Genomic DNA, 15,947 nt, shown 5'->3' with positions numbered 1-15,947 from the left:
GGTCGCGGCAAAGAAACGAGGATTCATCGAGTTTTTATCAGCTCAAACAGTCGTCTCGGCCCAGGAGAATAAATGATTTGCATATACATATATTTATGTGCGGAGATGCTTCTGCTGTGTCTGCGGCTGCTGCTTTTGTATCATCACCAAGACGGACAGATTGGGCATACACGATTTTGCTCGTGATGCTGCATGCTATCACAGACACGCATTGACTTGTCCTGTCTGGCGATCGGGCATTAGTCATGTTTGTGTGACTCGGCTTTGACTTTGTGTACTTGTGACAGAGACGGTGATGGTCGGTATAAGATAAGAGAGAATTCAGGGGAAAGAAAAGTGCTGCTGTCCATTGTTGTAATGGTTTGGATTTCATTACCACATTTGATGAAATAGGCTGAGGGTTATTTACTCAACTGTCGATGTGTCAGGTGGACAACACACGCTGTTGGTGGATCAGCCACTGCAAATTTATAATTAAAATTCATGGTAAAATAAAAAAGATAAATATCATCATTAGGAAAAAAGAATCCTGATATTTCCATTCATATCTTCATAGTTGCCGCAACAGAATTTAAATTGGCTCACCAGTATTAACTCTGAAAATAAACCTATATAGAGAAGCCGCTTTATCCACACTGTTGAGTTGTTGACAAAATCGGGGTCTGTCTGTCTGATCCCTGCAGGGCGGGCGTGTACCAAACAATGGCTGCAAAATATGACCTTTACTGGAGGAAATGAGTTATTGAAGTGCGGGCGTTCTATCCTGCGACAGTCACGGCAGACGCGTGATGCTCAATAAAGTGCTCGTGTCATTTTGATAAGTTGCAAATGAACCACTTTGGTGGCAATCTACATTAAAAGCAAAGAGAGAAAGCGCAATGTTAATGTTATATAACTCATACGTGGTAGTTTGGTGGGGGGGCAGATTTCCTCAATTTTCCACTTAAACAATAGCAACCGCGTCACCCCAAACAGGCACATCCTGTTTGGGGTGGGGGGGGGGGGGGGTTATATGATTACAAAACATACTATTAGAAAAGTATATTCAAGAATAAATGTCAAGTACTCTTGGTAGTTGTGTCAATAAATGCTTCGACAAAAATGACGAGGTGAAATGATGTGGCAGATATCTGAAATGACGCTTTACTCGACATACTTGGGCAGAATAGAGCAGTCTGTACTTGGCTGTACTCCGTGTTTTTCGGAAATACAAAGGTCACATGGTAGACATTTTGACAATGAGTGGATGTCAACTGGTGCAGACACACCAAGGTGTCTCGGCTGAGGTTAGCTCACCGACGCGTTTAATTAAAGTGTGACAAGAGTGAATGCGCCTTGAATGCGCCCAGCTGCAGGGCTTCATCAAAGGCTTTTTTGATATGCTGATATCTTGTTTGATTCAACCCAATGACGGAAAGATTCTGCCAGTGGCCACTGCACCATACACGCACACACATACACATCCCCCATTGCTTCTATTTTTAAATTACATTTGAATATGGAAATGTAGACAGTTTGAGGCTTTTATTTTTGTTGTGCAAGTTGGCTCATTGTCAATCCGTGACAGGTTAATATCATTTCTAACTCTTCTTCCAACATTATTATTAAAAATTCAAAATGAACGGCTCGGCTAAATTGAAAGAAAATCGGAATGCATATCCGTGATTCATCTTTGTTATTTTTTTGCACTGCTACATTTCTTGCAAATTTCACTGGTACCACTCTGACTAATAGTTAATTGCAAAGAAAGAATTTAGCAACTGATTAGCTGCGCCCATGATTAACGCGCTCGACTAGAGAAATAGTCTGAGGAATCAAGCGTGTGACGCGTAGATAAGTGTCGGGGAGCTTTTAACGTAGTCTCTTTTCTTGACGACATGATCGTTTTAGCCTTACGTCGTTATCGCCGTTCAAAGATAAAGACTATATAACGCCATCATTTGGCACATATCCCATCTCATCTCTGAGGAGCGACTTAACGTTGTGTGACCAAAAATGAAAGTTGAATGATCCATCAGGCTTTTGTTATCACATTTAGTTGAGTGGGGTCTTATTATCTGTAAGGTGAGAAGCCTTAATGACATATTGCTTTGGCTTGACTCCATTGGTCACGGTTGCCTATAAAATGACTGCCTAAGCTTGTTAAGGAATGATAAGACATATAGATGGTCCAAAACTTTCAGTGCCTGGGTGCACTGCTCATGTGTTTCAACTTATCTAGCAAAGGTATCTAATTAGGATAAGTGTGCGTCTAATGATGGATGGTGGCATTGCACAGTTTATTGGACAAGGCGACTGTTTAGTAAAGACTCAAGTAGAACCGATGTCAGAGGAAGTGCTTCCGATGAAAAGATGTCTCTAATCATGGTTGGATACATTGATTTTATTCATAGGCACTTTTGTGGGCACTCAAGGATATTGTGCTGACCATGAATGCGAGTGTCAATCTCAATGTGGAAAGGCGCTTCTCCCTGAGCTGAATCTTGAGGGAATGAAGCGAGGCTGCCAACCAAGTCGGCTGTGTTGCCTCCCACTACGGCGTAAACACCCCATTTCTACCTGTGCCTGTCTAAGAAAATACCCAAAGAAAACTAAATTGAGAAATATAGAAGAAAGTTAAATTTGTAAAATGTCATGGATTTTTTTTTCGCATTGAATATTTGTGTAATTGTTTATGTGGCGAGAATGTCAGCGTTGAGCCTCACATCATGTTGTTCTTTGGACAGGAAAGCAGCTGGCGTCTAAGGTGTTTGGTTATTTGTTCAACTATGACCTATGGGGTGGATCGTCCTCCTGTGGCCGCTCTTAACCATTTGCATGTACAATTTACATGCAGATGTCCCCTGTGTTGTCCTGCCATTTATGTCATCCCTTGATCGTTTTTCATAGCGACCTCCCGATATCCTTTTAAATTCTTTTTTCTTTCTTTTTTTTTTTTTTTTTTTACGCCGTGTCTTTTATGTGCATGCAAACACGCCGTAGCCTGTGTAAATACACCTGGCGTCTTTTATTCTCATATACACATGCAATGAATGCATGCTTGTGTACACCAGTAGATTACTTGTGTGCACTCTTGTTTTTGTCAGAACCTGTTCTGATTACCACTTGTCCACCGTCTCCTCTGCCTCTGATGCACTCCCTCGTTTTGATTGAATTGCTTCGGCGGTTCACGTGGTGATAAATGAGTGTGCGAGGTTACTACTCTGCAACAAGTTTGCTTCTCGACAGGGGAAAATCACATCAAACATTAAAACACACTTTTTAAAATCACTGTCATGGATTTGACTTCACAAAATAATAGCTGCAGTATTGAGAAAATTCCATGACAACCTTTTTCACTTTGCGCTATAGTTGAATGTTGGTGGGCAGCACAGTGGTTGAGTGGTTAGCACGTCTGCGTCAGAGTTCTGAGGTTTGTAATCCAGCTTTTTTTACCCACATTCCAAAAACATGCATGTTGGGTTCACCGAAGAATTATTTATCTATTTTTTTTCAATTTGTCAATACGTGAGCGGAGAAGGGAAGAAGCAGTGTAGTGGAATAGTGGTTTTGCACATTTGCCTCATAATTGAGACATTCTAGCTCTAACTTTCTGTTGGAACACTCCCTGAAATCACATATCTCAGATCTTGATGGGAAAAATACTCCAATAAAAATACATGCATGTGATAAGTATGTTATGTTGTATTTCCTGATCCTTGGCATGTTCCAGACATGGAAACCTATCTTGCCTTTTTTCTCATTATTATCTTCCTCTTATTTCTTATTTTTCTTATTATTCTGAAGGCTTCAATACAAGACTTATATACAACAGGTAACGTAACCTTTGGATTTAGTTCAACTCAACTTAGCTATGTTTCTTAAGAGTTTTGTACCCTGACAGATGTTTGAACAGCACGTTAATGTGTGACTGAGCAGATGGCTTTAAGGAGTGCAACTAAGTATGTGTAATGTGTCGAAGAGGAAAAAGTTCAAGTGGATTTGGTGATTTGGGATGAATGCTATCAGCCTCTGGCAGAAATCTTTGAAGTTTTTCTCTTCACAGCTGTGACAGCTGGAGAACACATCTGAGGATTTGAGTTTATTGAATAGTGATTTTTAATTGTTGTGGTCATTATCTTGGGCCAGGGTTCATTTTGGTCCTGGCAGTCCAGATATCTTCTTTTTTTTTTTTTAATATTGTCATTAAGTTTGACCTTAAATGTATTAAAATAAATTAAAATAAATAAAGGAATTTGGTCCGTGGAACAACTTTGTGTTGCTTTCACCCAAAGTCAGTTGGGATCGTTTCCAATTTACCTTTCACACTGAACAGGGTAAGCAGTAGAAAACCGATGGATGTAATCCACACAGTGCGAACAATATTTTTTCAAAACTTTTTTCCCCCAGAGTTTATACAATTTCTATATTGAAACTTTTAAATTATACATTTTCCAATGTAGCTTTTCAGGTATATGTTATCATACATAATTCACATGATGATGTGTTGCAGTGCCAGGTAAGTGCAGCGTCTGGCCTGGGAATTGAACTGGAGTGGAAAGATTGGTTCAGGTACCTATACTTAAAAACAGAAGATGGACCTTGGATCACCTCACACAGCTTTCGCGATGGAGCCTTAAAACCAACTTCGAGGGGAGTCATTTATTAACCTGACATGTTGCAAAATGGTTGATCATATGTAAGGCTTAGAATTGAAATTGTTTTGGTCTCCTGGTGAGATTTTATAGCAAACTCAAGAACATTTCCTTAATCCCAAATGGCTCAGTATCTTGGCAACATGCGCTGCAGTAATGCCCACACATCAAGGAAACAGGAAAACACACAAGACAACAGTTACATCACATCCCACCCACAACATGCACAAATACAAGAGCACAAATGGATGTGCACGCTTCAAAATGTGCAGCGGTGTAGCTGAAAATATCCTTTTAATCTGTTGTGTTTGCTTCAAGAGTGTTTTATTGCAACACTTGAGGTAGGGCGAGTGTTATGGTACCTGGAAAGGAGAAGACATCAGATTTAAGTTTAAAGTGGACAGTCAGGAGTAGTTAATTAAAAAAAAAAAATTCTCGCTATTTGCTACTGGGCCGAGTCCTTACCCGCTGTGAAAAGCCCGCAGCACCTATAAATATTTTTTTTTTACAAGATACCGTTTCCATCCACGTTTTTGATGTTAAATAGTTAAACAAATCCATCTTGTGTTAACACAGCAGTCGGAATGCAGTCAAGAGAGGAACATTCTCTCAGGGTGAACTCTGAATGACCTGCAGTCACAGCACATCACCGGCAGCAGCCGCAGCAGTGGCGCTAATGCTGCATGCCGCCGCTATAGCCATGGCAATGACAGAAGTTGACATCGTTCCAGAGAACGCGAGCGCACGGGCCACCGTGCTCTCCAGGATCCCACGTGCCTCTTTGCGAGCTGTTGCTTTTTAGATGCTCCCCAGAGGCCCTTGTCACGTCCGTCCCGCTCATTGATTTTTCTCTCCTGTCCATGTCGCCGACTCTTGCTGACAACTCTTGGATGTGAACTCCTCCTCATACCTGCGGCATTAAGTATTTACTTCATCTGTCGATGCATGTCGGATGCTGTTGCGTTCCAACACCTGGGTTGCTATTCCTCGCAGCTGATTGTCTTATTGATTTCCTTCATTCCTTCCCTCTTTTTCTTGGCCTGAGGTTAGATCTTGATGAAATCCAAACAGGGAAAAAAAAATACACTGAGGAGAAAAGCTTCTATAATAAAATTGGTCAAAACATCCCAATTGGCTCTTCCGTGACCTTAACCATCCTTTTTTTTTCTATGCAGCCTCAATTCCTAAAGCTTCACAACCGTATGCATCGGAAAAATCCTTCCATCAAAAACAGACAGCCATTTTGTGTTGAAATAATGATAGCAGATTGAAAAAGTAATATCCAGCACCTTAATATTTGACTCTGGAATCATGCAACAGCTACTTGTGCCATGTTTGATTAGGGAGTTGTCATGCAACAACTTGCCCGTGCTTCGTGATGCATTTCTGTGCGTGTGCGTGCGCTTGTCTTCATGTTGCGGCGGAGTGGATCAAATTGATTTGAGAGCCAGAAATGCGTAATCTTCTTTCGAAATTGGTATTTGACAGAAAGCTTATCTCTGGAGCCAGAGAGGAAGAAGAGACGAAGCAAGCGAGAATGCCGGGTTTACGAGTCATGACATGATTGATGCCATAGCCACCATTGACTTTTTGTTTTATTCCGGACTACGGAATAATAATCTTTGTCTTTGTACAGTCTGACATGTTATTTTCTCAGATTTTCACATTCTTGCAGGAGGCTGCAAAAAAACATTATACGAGCAACATGACACAAAGCGTCCTTACAAGTAGAGACAGGAACAAGGTAATACGCTAAGGCAACGCCGATGGTGAAGACTCGGCCCGTAAATCACACGCTTGATTCTCGACAAGCGTCGGCGGGTTGAACTTCAATGACCCCGCTGACCTTGCCGTGTGACTTTTGAGCGTCAGCTATGAATCGGCTCGTCGTTCGAAAAAATAGCCGGAATCCATACTGAGCTCGATCAAATTTTTATATTTGAATGTCATTACTTAAATTGGTACAGCTTCTGTATTATTCATACAGATGGAACACGCTGCGACGTTAATCAGATCTGGAGGGTTTTTTTTTTGTTACCACAAAGGAAATATTTCACGGTTTCTAAGCAGCACACTCCTATGATTTATGTAAGGTTGAGACTCTCTGCACGGCTTCTATAAACACCTTTAAAAAGACGTACTGGGTCATTTCACACTAATGAGCGTCTTCAAACTGTGACTGCAAACTGCTCCCATTTGGAGGCTGAAACACACCCGAGAGATTTTGACAACTGTAATCCCATTTCCCCTCCCTGCATTTATTTGTTTTTGTTGCTGGCTTGCGCAGGGCGGGAAAGTGAGCCAGCGACGTAACATTATTACATCTCTCAGTATGAAATTGTAATCCTTGTGACTCATTTGCTGCAGACTCGCAACCTCTAATCCTCAAAATTTGCGGGATGCTCACAACACAGTCAACCCCTTTAATCTATATACAAAAAATAATAATTATTTAACACATCTACAGTCTGCACACTTTCTTAAATGTCAATGAGCATTGATTGGCTCTTTCATGAAATATTTAATCAGCTCTAATGATGCATGAGAAACAGTTACACAACTCACCCATCTCACGTTTGCCGATAATGTTGTCACAGTGAATATCGCAAATGAACGTCTTCCTCCATCTGCGAAACAGGTCAGGTACTAACTGTCATAAGTTCAGGGAGACAGACGGACACGGGCAGCTGAGGCCATTTGAACTGTGCTAACCAAAACAGCAGAACCTACCAAAGTATGTAACGAGATGCGCACTATAACATGCAGTGTTAAAATATATTTTTTATGGGGATATGCTGTGTTTAAAAACAATTTCCCCCAAAAACGCTCCCCCTCAATGGACCTGCTTGCGTGCACAGTGTGTCGAGAGAGGGCGGAGGATGTCTGCCAAGGGTGGGAAAATGGCAAACAGTGGCTTCCCAATTGTGAGGAAAATAATGTAAGCTGCTACGATTAGAGCGAAGCTTGGGTCTGCTCTCTTTATTTGTTATGGAGCTTAAGTTCTTAAGCAAGCACCGCTTATACATGGAGCCCTTTGTTTCTGTACTTTATGACCGCATTATTGTCATTTACAATGCATCTGATATGAGACAGCAAAGGTACTGATTCTTGTTTCAAATATTCCACGAGTATTCGTACTGTGCACGTCGCACTCGTTTCTCATGCAAGTGATTAAAATGGGTCGTAATGGAACGCCGGGCGTAATGAGGCGCGCACACCTGTTAGCTGCATCTGTTTTGTTAGACGCAAGCTGTCACCCTTCACTTAGGACCGCACTCTTTGAAGGTGACGACTATTTGATGCTGTAAATCCCCCCGGCCAAGTATCTCGTCACCACGGTAACGAGCTTCATTAGGATTTTGTCTCTGGAGAGGCTCGTCCTATTAGTCTGTGCACTTGAAACCGTATGCGGTCAAAAAGCAACACGTGAGGCGGCTTTTGTTCGGATGTAGCTAACATGCATCCAACTGTTAAAAGAAATCATTAAAATCCATGGCTGTACAATTGATTGACAGCATGTTCCAAAGATGGCGGCGCTGCGGTGCATCTTTGTGGACCAATTTGTTGATATGAGAAATGATGGGGGGAAAAAAATGGACAAGCTGAAAATAAGCTTCTGAAGGTGAAAAATATGGTTCTAAATGTTGATTACCCATACTTAGAAATTGTGTGTGTATGACCTAATTGAGCTACATTCTCTGACTGTGCTGTATATAAGCCATTATTTCTCCATTACCTTATGTATCCTAGCAACCATTAACCTCTCTTAAAGGTTGGCGGTGTAGAGGTAAAAGACAATACACATCATGCTGGGTCTTTATGAATGAAAAATAGCCATGTACCCATTTAGTTTTATCTTACTTCCCAAGCTTCACTGCACACGGCTGCTATAGAAAAGCCACAATGGTATCACATTTGTCCTGTCGACTGCCTCATTGGTGCTCGTGTAGTAGTGCTGTGCACTAAAAATGCAGGATTTAATGTAAAAATAATGCAAAATGAAGAGTAGAACCAGGATTTTTTTTTCTTTGCCACTAAAAATTGAGTTTATGTATTGGTGTTAAGAAATCAATACACTAATGTGATTGACATTGATACCAAAAATAACAATTTTTTAACGGTACGTTGTTTAAAAATTAACAATTACTGTACGATGGATGCTACTTTCTCTAGCCCATCTATGGACCTTTATATTCTGCATTATCATTGAGCTAGCAGACTTTCGACTTAACACTCTGGTTATAAACGCAATTTGTGATTCTTTTTATGTTTAACTGCAAAGTAATATTCGACTGGGAGAGGCAATAAACAAATTGAATAATTGTTTAATATCTACCAGACTCTTGTAAGTGCGGAGCCAACACTTAAGAGCCTGACTGAAACCGAAACCTTTGCACAGCAATTTTCAAGCAAATTTGTCGAACCCTCAGGGAAATGTTCCACTGGTTCTTGTTCTTTTATAGATGTCATTACACTTCAGAAGTATCTGGAATTATCATACAAGTCCACGATTCCCCCACACACACACACACTTTCTCCCATTGCAGACATATCATTCTATTTTTATTCGAGCTATGCTGATAACGAAGGCGGGTGAGCGCAGAGCAACGCGAAAGGCTCGGCTCGACTCGATCAATAAGCCGTAGTGCAGGAAGCTAAAGAAAGGTGTTTTCTCACCACTGCAGTGAATTGATAGAGTCTCCCTCTAAGTGTCTGCGTGGTGTCCATTACGCTGAGGGGGTCAAGGGCTAGCTCCAGTCATCTCAAATGTCCTCCCATGCTTGTTTCAGCACAAATTACACTTGACTGGAGTGGATGGATTAACCTCTCTCTTTATTTCTCTCTCCCATTCCACCCTTCTTCTCTTCTTTTTATAGGTAAGTTGCTGAAGTGAGCATGAGGTGCCCCTAAAGGTAAAGCATGCAGTCATCTGCTTCACTTGGATGCTTCAGTCTGTTGAATATTGATTTAAAAAGCGTTATATAAGGTGGCATATTAATAAATATCAGTATCACCAAGAACTCTAGGCAGTAGTTCTTCACTGACACCATGTTTCCTCACATAGTGATCTTCTCAAATGTTGAGGGGTGGAGAGGATTTTTGTCCATTTTTTTTTTTATACCACTTGATGGGTATAGTAAAATGTATCATTATTATTTATGAAGGGCTGAACACTTTAATTATTATTTTCCTCCAGCCCTGCAATGTTGTGATAGTACAATTGTCTTAGCTCAGTCAAAATGTTTACACAGATATACTTCCATACACAATATGCGGTTATTTATTTTCAACACCATCAACTCATGCGATTTGTCGATTTAAAACAAAATAACAACAAAAATAATAAGCTGCAGTATTTCGAGAGCAATATTTATTTTGACTAGAGTTTGGGCCACTAACTGAGGAATTCGATCATAAACTTAAAAAACACAAGTCAGAATTATGAAAACAAGGGGTTGCCTCTCTCGGCGAAACTGCAGTGTGTGTCTCTTTCCGCCCGCCGGCGATGTTGTGGTTGGCTGCTAATCTGTTTATCTAATCAGATTCTGAGGTTATGACTCATTAACTTGCGGGGTATTGATCATGCCGCGTTGTCTTCTGCGGCGGCCCACGCCTGCGCTCCAGGTGGGGAGCGATGCAGCTTTTTTGTCACATGGCTCATCAATCGATCCGCCTCGTCTCAGGGTTGCTGCGCGCGTGAACTTACAAATGTAAAAATAGCTTGCGAAGGCGACACGGATTCCTGGAGATCTGCCTTAAAGTGCGTGGAGACGCTGCTGGAAAAAAGTGCAAACAAATGATCGACACTTAAATGTATTTGTGATGAATGAAGAGCTTCATCTCAACGGAAGCTCGACATTTCTTATGTATTCATATTTTAGTATCATAATTGCATGTACTCGTGGAAGACATCGTTTCATTCCCCCCCAATCAATTTCAATTTTAACATATCTGCTCCAGCATTCAGTGAATGCAACTGTATTGAACCTAAAAGTTAAATACAACTGAACGTATGCAGTGTCTTCACAAACCACTAGAGGCAGCGCCTCATTTTGAGAATCACTGACCCACCCTTATAGAATGATGGTACTTTGTATTTGGAACTAAACGTACTCATTATCGATAATAAAAATGTCAAGTTTGTACATGGATTTTGAAAGATGGATTGAATCAATTGAAACGCTCTTCAGCCAGTTCTTGATTTAAGATATGTCATCTTATCTTACTAGATCATTTGCATTGAGCATGTTTCCCCTCAACACTTTGTTGACATTTTTCACTTTGTACGACCTTTGTGGCGTTCCACCATAAAGGTTCCACACTAGGATGTCTTCAACCCCAGCGCACTGCAGTCAGACCACCCACTCCCTTAATCCCCACTTGTTAAATAAGACATGGATGTAAATCTATAACTGTGATGCACACATGTTAAATAATTCATTGCTTGAACGGCCATCGTGTGTCACACCCGTTGCAGCACAGCGGCGTTGATTTCGTCGTGTCGAGGAAAGGTTGGGAGTAGCTCGGCTGAACGCGTGCTGCAGTTTCTGTGTGTGTGTGTGTGTGTGTGCCCATGTTTTGTGTGCGTGTGCACGTGTGCCAGGGCAATGCGTCATACTGCGACTTGCAGAGAAGCCCGGGAGCTTCCCTCTGCTTGCTCCCATGCCGCTCGCTCCTCGCCGTTACGTAACGATGCTCGCTCCTCGTTCACTTTCAGTGGTCTCTTAAACCAATGCTCCTTTTGAACAACTTCATACATTCGACCTCCTGTTTACAAAATGTTAATGTAAAGTGAGCTCTTATATTTCTTTGCTGTAATCGTGTTTTGTTTCTGGAATAGTCTTTAAATAAAGTTGAGTAAGTCCACAAAACCATACATGGAATCAATCCATCAGTCAGTAGATAAAATTGGAATAGAAGTAGAGCATAGGTGCTGGCTCGGTCATTTTACTTGGGCGAACAATAATAGCCGCAACATGACACTGTTGATCTCTGCGGGGAGGCTCTCTATTTGTCTGTGCCTTGAACTGATGACATCATCGGGGACCTGGTGCTGCTACACACCGGGGGCATGAGGCTCCCACTAAAATATTAACATGTGGCCGCAGGAGGTGCATACTCTTAAGTGCTTTGCATTATGTAGCATACACTCAGCGGTCCCAACATGCATTTAGCATTCGGTCTAATGAGATCCAATGCAAAAAAAGTATTGCTCAGGTATTACTGTATATAGTTAATGTGGTGTCCGGAGTCATACAAACATGCTAGCATGCGTTTGTCATTCCAGTCCATGTCACCCCAGTCTGCCAGGGATCCCAGGGGACTGACAGTCGAGCTTCATTTGGGTAAAGACGATGTGTGAATGAAAAGGAGGTGAAAGTTTGACTTTTAAATGTCACAGAAGCCATGACCGCATAGGCACGCACGCATGAACACACGCACACACGTAGAAGGGTGGCCCGGTCGCTGCTGTGTGCCCCTCAGTCGCTGCTGTCACATCTTGTCAAGACACAAAATCCACAACACCCTGCCCGCCGCATCTGCAGAGAGAAAAGCCCACAGCAATACTGATAGCGGACCGCTTTGTGAGTCTTACTCCAAGAGTTCATTCATTTAGATTTAATCTACAATGGCCCTATTCTCTTAATTGAATGTTTGTTGTCCGCTGTTTTTTCCCAATTCAATTGCGACCAATTTTACCACCTTGGCAGGCCAGTGCACACTTCCAAGCAGATCACTTGAGGCTACTAAACAGCAGTCTCCATTTTGCTTCAGCGACCATTCGTCTTCTCTCGGAATTGTCTGGAGTGTAGTGGTTCACATCGTAGGTGACTTTTGCAATTTGAACTAGTTTGCAGTTTTTCGCAGCACTTCTGTGACGCAGAAAACAGAACTGCCACATAACCTAGCCGAGAAAAAAAACAAGCCGGTCCACTAATATTCTAGACCACTAACGTGGATGATTTTCGGGATCGGTGTAGAAGTGAATGTGCCTCTCACTTTTATGTTTTTTCTTCCGCACTTTGGAGACAGAAAATTAAACGTAGCTTTTTTTTGCCTGGAAGATAATTTTATATCCCACAAAGATCCACCTAACCTGTAATTACTTTAACAGTTTAATGTCACACATGTCCGCCCCCATATACATTGACAACGCACTTCCCGTGTGCTGTTCTTTCCGCCTTCATAATTCATGCCCTTGAACGGAATTTAAGGCAGTGAGAAAAAAACAGGACACAAAAAGCCATGATTCATTTCTTTTGCACAAAATGCCCTAAAAATTCCTTTGAATGTGTCTCGGTCTGAATACTCCATACTAATATCAGTATGAGTATTCATCGTGTTTGTGATTTTTTTTTCCGCTTCCTGTTTTTAATCCTCAAGTGCTTTTAAAGCACAGGAAGGGAAAATAAAGCCAATGTAGTCAAGCCAACAAATGTACTAACATACCTTATGTAAGCTATAACGTCATATCTAGTCGAAGATTAGCACAGATGCTAACAACATAAGTAGTCTCCTGACTGCTCTACCAGTATCATGGAGCAATAAAAATACACATTCCAGGGTTGTACGGGATCATGTGTACCATCAACATCACCTCTTGGGTCCCATATCAACAGGATAACTAATTGATTTCAATTTATCGTTTCTCTTTGAGACCAAGACTGGATGTAATTTCCCCGCTAGCTCCTGGTAATTACTGTATCACAGGGTCACTAGTGGGCTGTACCATCCCCCTGTGGAATTACTAATCACGCTCACATTGACGATCAGTCCATGCAGCTCGGTGATTAAGGCTAGCACGAGTCAGTCGGCGCAAAGGGGAAAAAAGTCAGCCCGAGTGTCTCGACCGCACCAGTGAGACAACGTTGGTGCAATGCAGGAGGAGTCTATTTTTGGAGGGCTTGAAAAACGGAGCTGAGAAATGGAGGTGCTGGGGTGCACTGCTTGATGGGCAAGGAAATTGGGAAAAAGTGCACATGCAACAGTGGCTGTGTGAATGAGAAACATGTAGACATATTGTACATTTATGCGCAACATATACAGTCGGCAATCCCCCGCCTATTTGCTATTCACAAATTTGCCTATTTCTGCTTTTCTTTTGGAAACCATCCTCTGTTATTGGCTGAAAAACGTATGTAGCATTTCCATCCATCCATCCATCCATCCATCCATCCATCCATCCATCCATCCATCCATCCATCCATCCATCCATCCATCCATCCATCCATCCATCCATCCATCCATCCATCCATCCATCCACCCATCCATCCATCCACCCATCCATCCATCCACCCATCCATCGATTGACTGAAAATGGATGTTTTTCTGAATGTGGAAGGAAGAAAACCCTCGGAGAAAATCCAAAAATGCAAATTGAGTACCTGCAAACTCGTCAAACTGGCCCTAATGTAAAATGGAACCATGACCAAATACAAACACTCAACTGTCTTTGTGGTGATATGACAAGTAGACAAGGTGAAAGAGTCAGCTCTACACTTCCAAAGCTTCCTGCTTCCTTTCCTTTTATGAGTTACTAAAAAGTGCTCCATCTGTAAAATCCGGCAGCTCTTTGAAGCTGATTTGCTTTTTTGGAATAAAAAAAAAAAAAGCCATGAAGGCCATAAAATCAAAGAGAGAGTTCCCATACTTATCAAGTGAGCAATTTCTTCTCTTGCCACTTAATCCTTCTTTATATTCTTCAGATGGCCATCGAAGCCTCCTTGTCGCCTCAAAAGTGCCCCCCCCCCCCTTCAGTCAATGCTGATCTGATTACAAATATCTGCCTCCAGCGGGGAATGAGTTACCATTTGCTGAAATGCCATCACATACACTTGAGTGAATGGCAAGAAGGAGGGCTGGTGCCTCTGGGCTTTTTGCACAGCAGCGCACCTACAAATGAGGGACAGCCGACCTTCCTCAAAGGAGCTAAGTGTGTACCTGGTTCCACTTTTTTTACCTCCCTGGGGAGCATGTCTTTTGCATTTGGATCTTATCTGGAATATTCAAGTGTCTTTATTAACATCAGCCCTGGCATGATCAACATGTAGTTGTTTATTAACTGTGTACGTTGGGACTTTTGTAAAACCCGGCAACCCGTGTTGTTGAATTAATTGGATTTCACCTGCTACAAAAGCGGTCACATGACCAGTCGCCGTGTCATTCTGTCAAGTCTCCGCTCCGTGATCGATGGAAGTGGAGATACAGCGTACGAGGTTAAATTCTTTGCTAACGTGAAATCAATACCGACTTGTTCGGCTGTGTAATCCCGCCTCTTTTAGGGTCACACGGCAGTGCCGGTTCACCAATGCGATGGGACGCAGGCGTCATCTGATGAACGATAATGTCCATTGTTCTCCTGCTAGGGACATAGTTGTTTGAAAATGACTGGGAAAATATTACAAAACAAGTCGTCATTGACCCCGCAAGTACCTTTCCTAAACCTCATCTTTTCGTCCGAGTCCTGCTCTCATCTTTGTGTACATCTGCACACTTTTAGCATATTTGTTTTTGCCTTTACTCCCTTCCTCTTCCTATTTGTGTCGACTGGCAGAATGAGTCGTGACGACTCACCAGCGTTGAGTGGATCGGGGGCCAAGAGCCCGCCGGGGAAACGTCTAAGATTATGCAAGACGACAAGCAGAGGCATACAGGGACAAACAGTGTCTATGACTATCACCACTAAAACAATCAAATCTAAAAAAATGTCAGAGAAGAATAAAGAATAAATTGCAAGACAGGAAATTCTATAGTCATGTCAGATGACTGGATCGAATCAAGTGTTGAGTGTAATTACTTCAATTCATAGACACTTGTGTTGAAATAAGTTGTTAACTTTCAATCAATTCATTTGTAAATTCAGTTGTTGCAAACTGCCGGAGGCATTTCTACAACTATTTGACTATTTTTGCTAACTGTGTCGCCATGACGTAAACGGCGCACCATTAACATGAATGGAGGGACATATAAAGACAAATATGGCACCCCGCAATTTTTTTCTATTTAAGCCAAGACTTGGAAGAGGTCCTTTGAGGCCTCCTAAATGAAAACGTTTTCCCTGTCGCCGCTTTTACGACACTAGTCATCCTGCTTGCGTGCACAAACCGGCCACAGTCTCCCTGCGGGACCGCATCTCGGTCTCGACGTTGGCCACAAGCGGATTCCCCGCCCGTCATCAGCTGCCCCACCCAACCCGCGTAGCCCAGAGGTGCAAGTCGACACAGGCGGTGAGGCGGTTTGGACTCCTGGCAGCGTTTGAGAGGCTGCTGACGTGCGTGTCGGCAGGAAGTGTGCAAGAAGCAGCGTTGGATC

At 42.2% G+C, this 15,947-nt stretch overlaps 1 protein-coding gene across 1 annotated transcript in view; it reads left to right on the top strand.

Moving 5' to 3' along the window:
* The window catches only part of LOC133153757 (cAMP-specific 3',5'-cyclic phosphodiesterase 4D), a 74,283-nt gene extending 64,657 nt beyond the window's left edge, over nt 1–9,626 (top strand). Inside the window, exon 5 of the mRNA XM_061277844.1 lies at nt 9,512–9,626. Within this exon, the coding sequence (XP_061133828.1) occupies nt 9,512–9,515 (4 nt within the window). The 3' untranslated portion in view covers nt 9,516–9,626. The remainder of the gene's footprint in view (nt 1–9,511) is intronic.
* Nucleotides 9,627–15,947: the final 6,321 nt, after the last annotated feature.

The sequence above is a fragment of the Syngnathus typhle genome, linkage group LG5 (assembly GCF_033458585.1).
Source record: "Syngnathus typhle isolate RoL2023-S1 ecotype Sweden linkage group LG5, RoL_Styp_1.0, whole genome shotgun sequence".
NCBI lineage: Eukaryota > Metazoa > Chordata > Actinopteri > Syngnathiformes > Syngnathidae > Syngnathus > Syngnathus typhle.
Note: the sequence above shows the minus strand (reverse complement) of the source record. Positions and strands in the feature narration are given on the sequence as shown.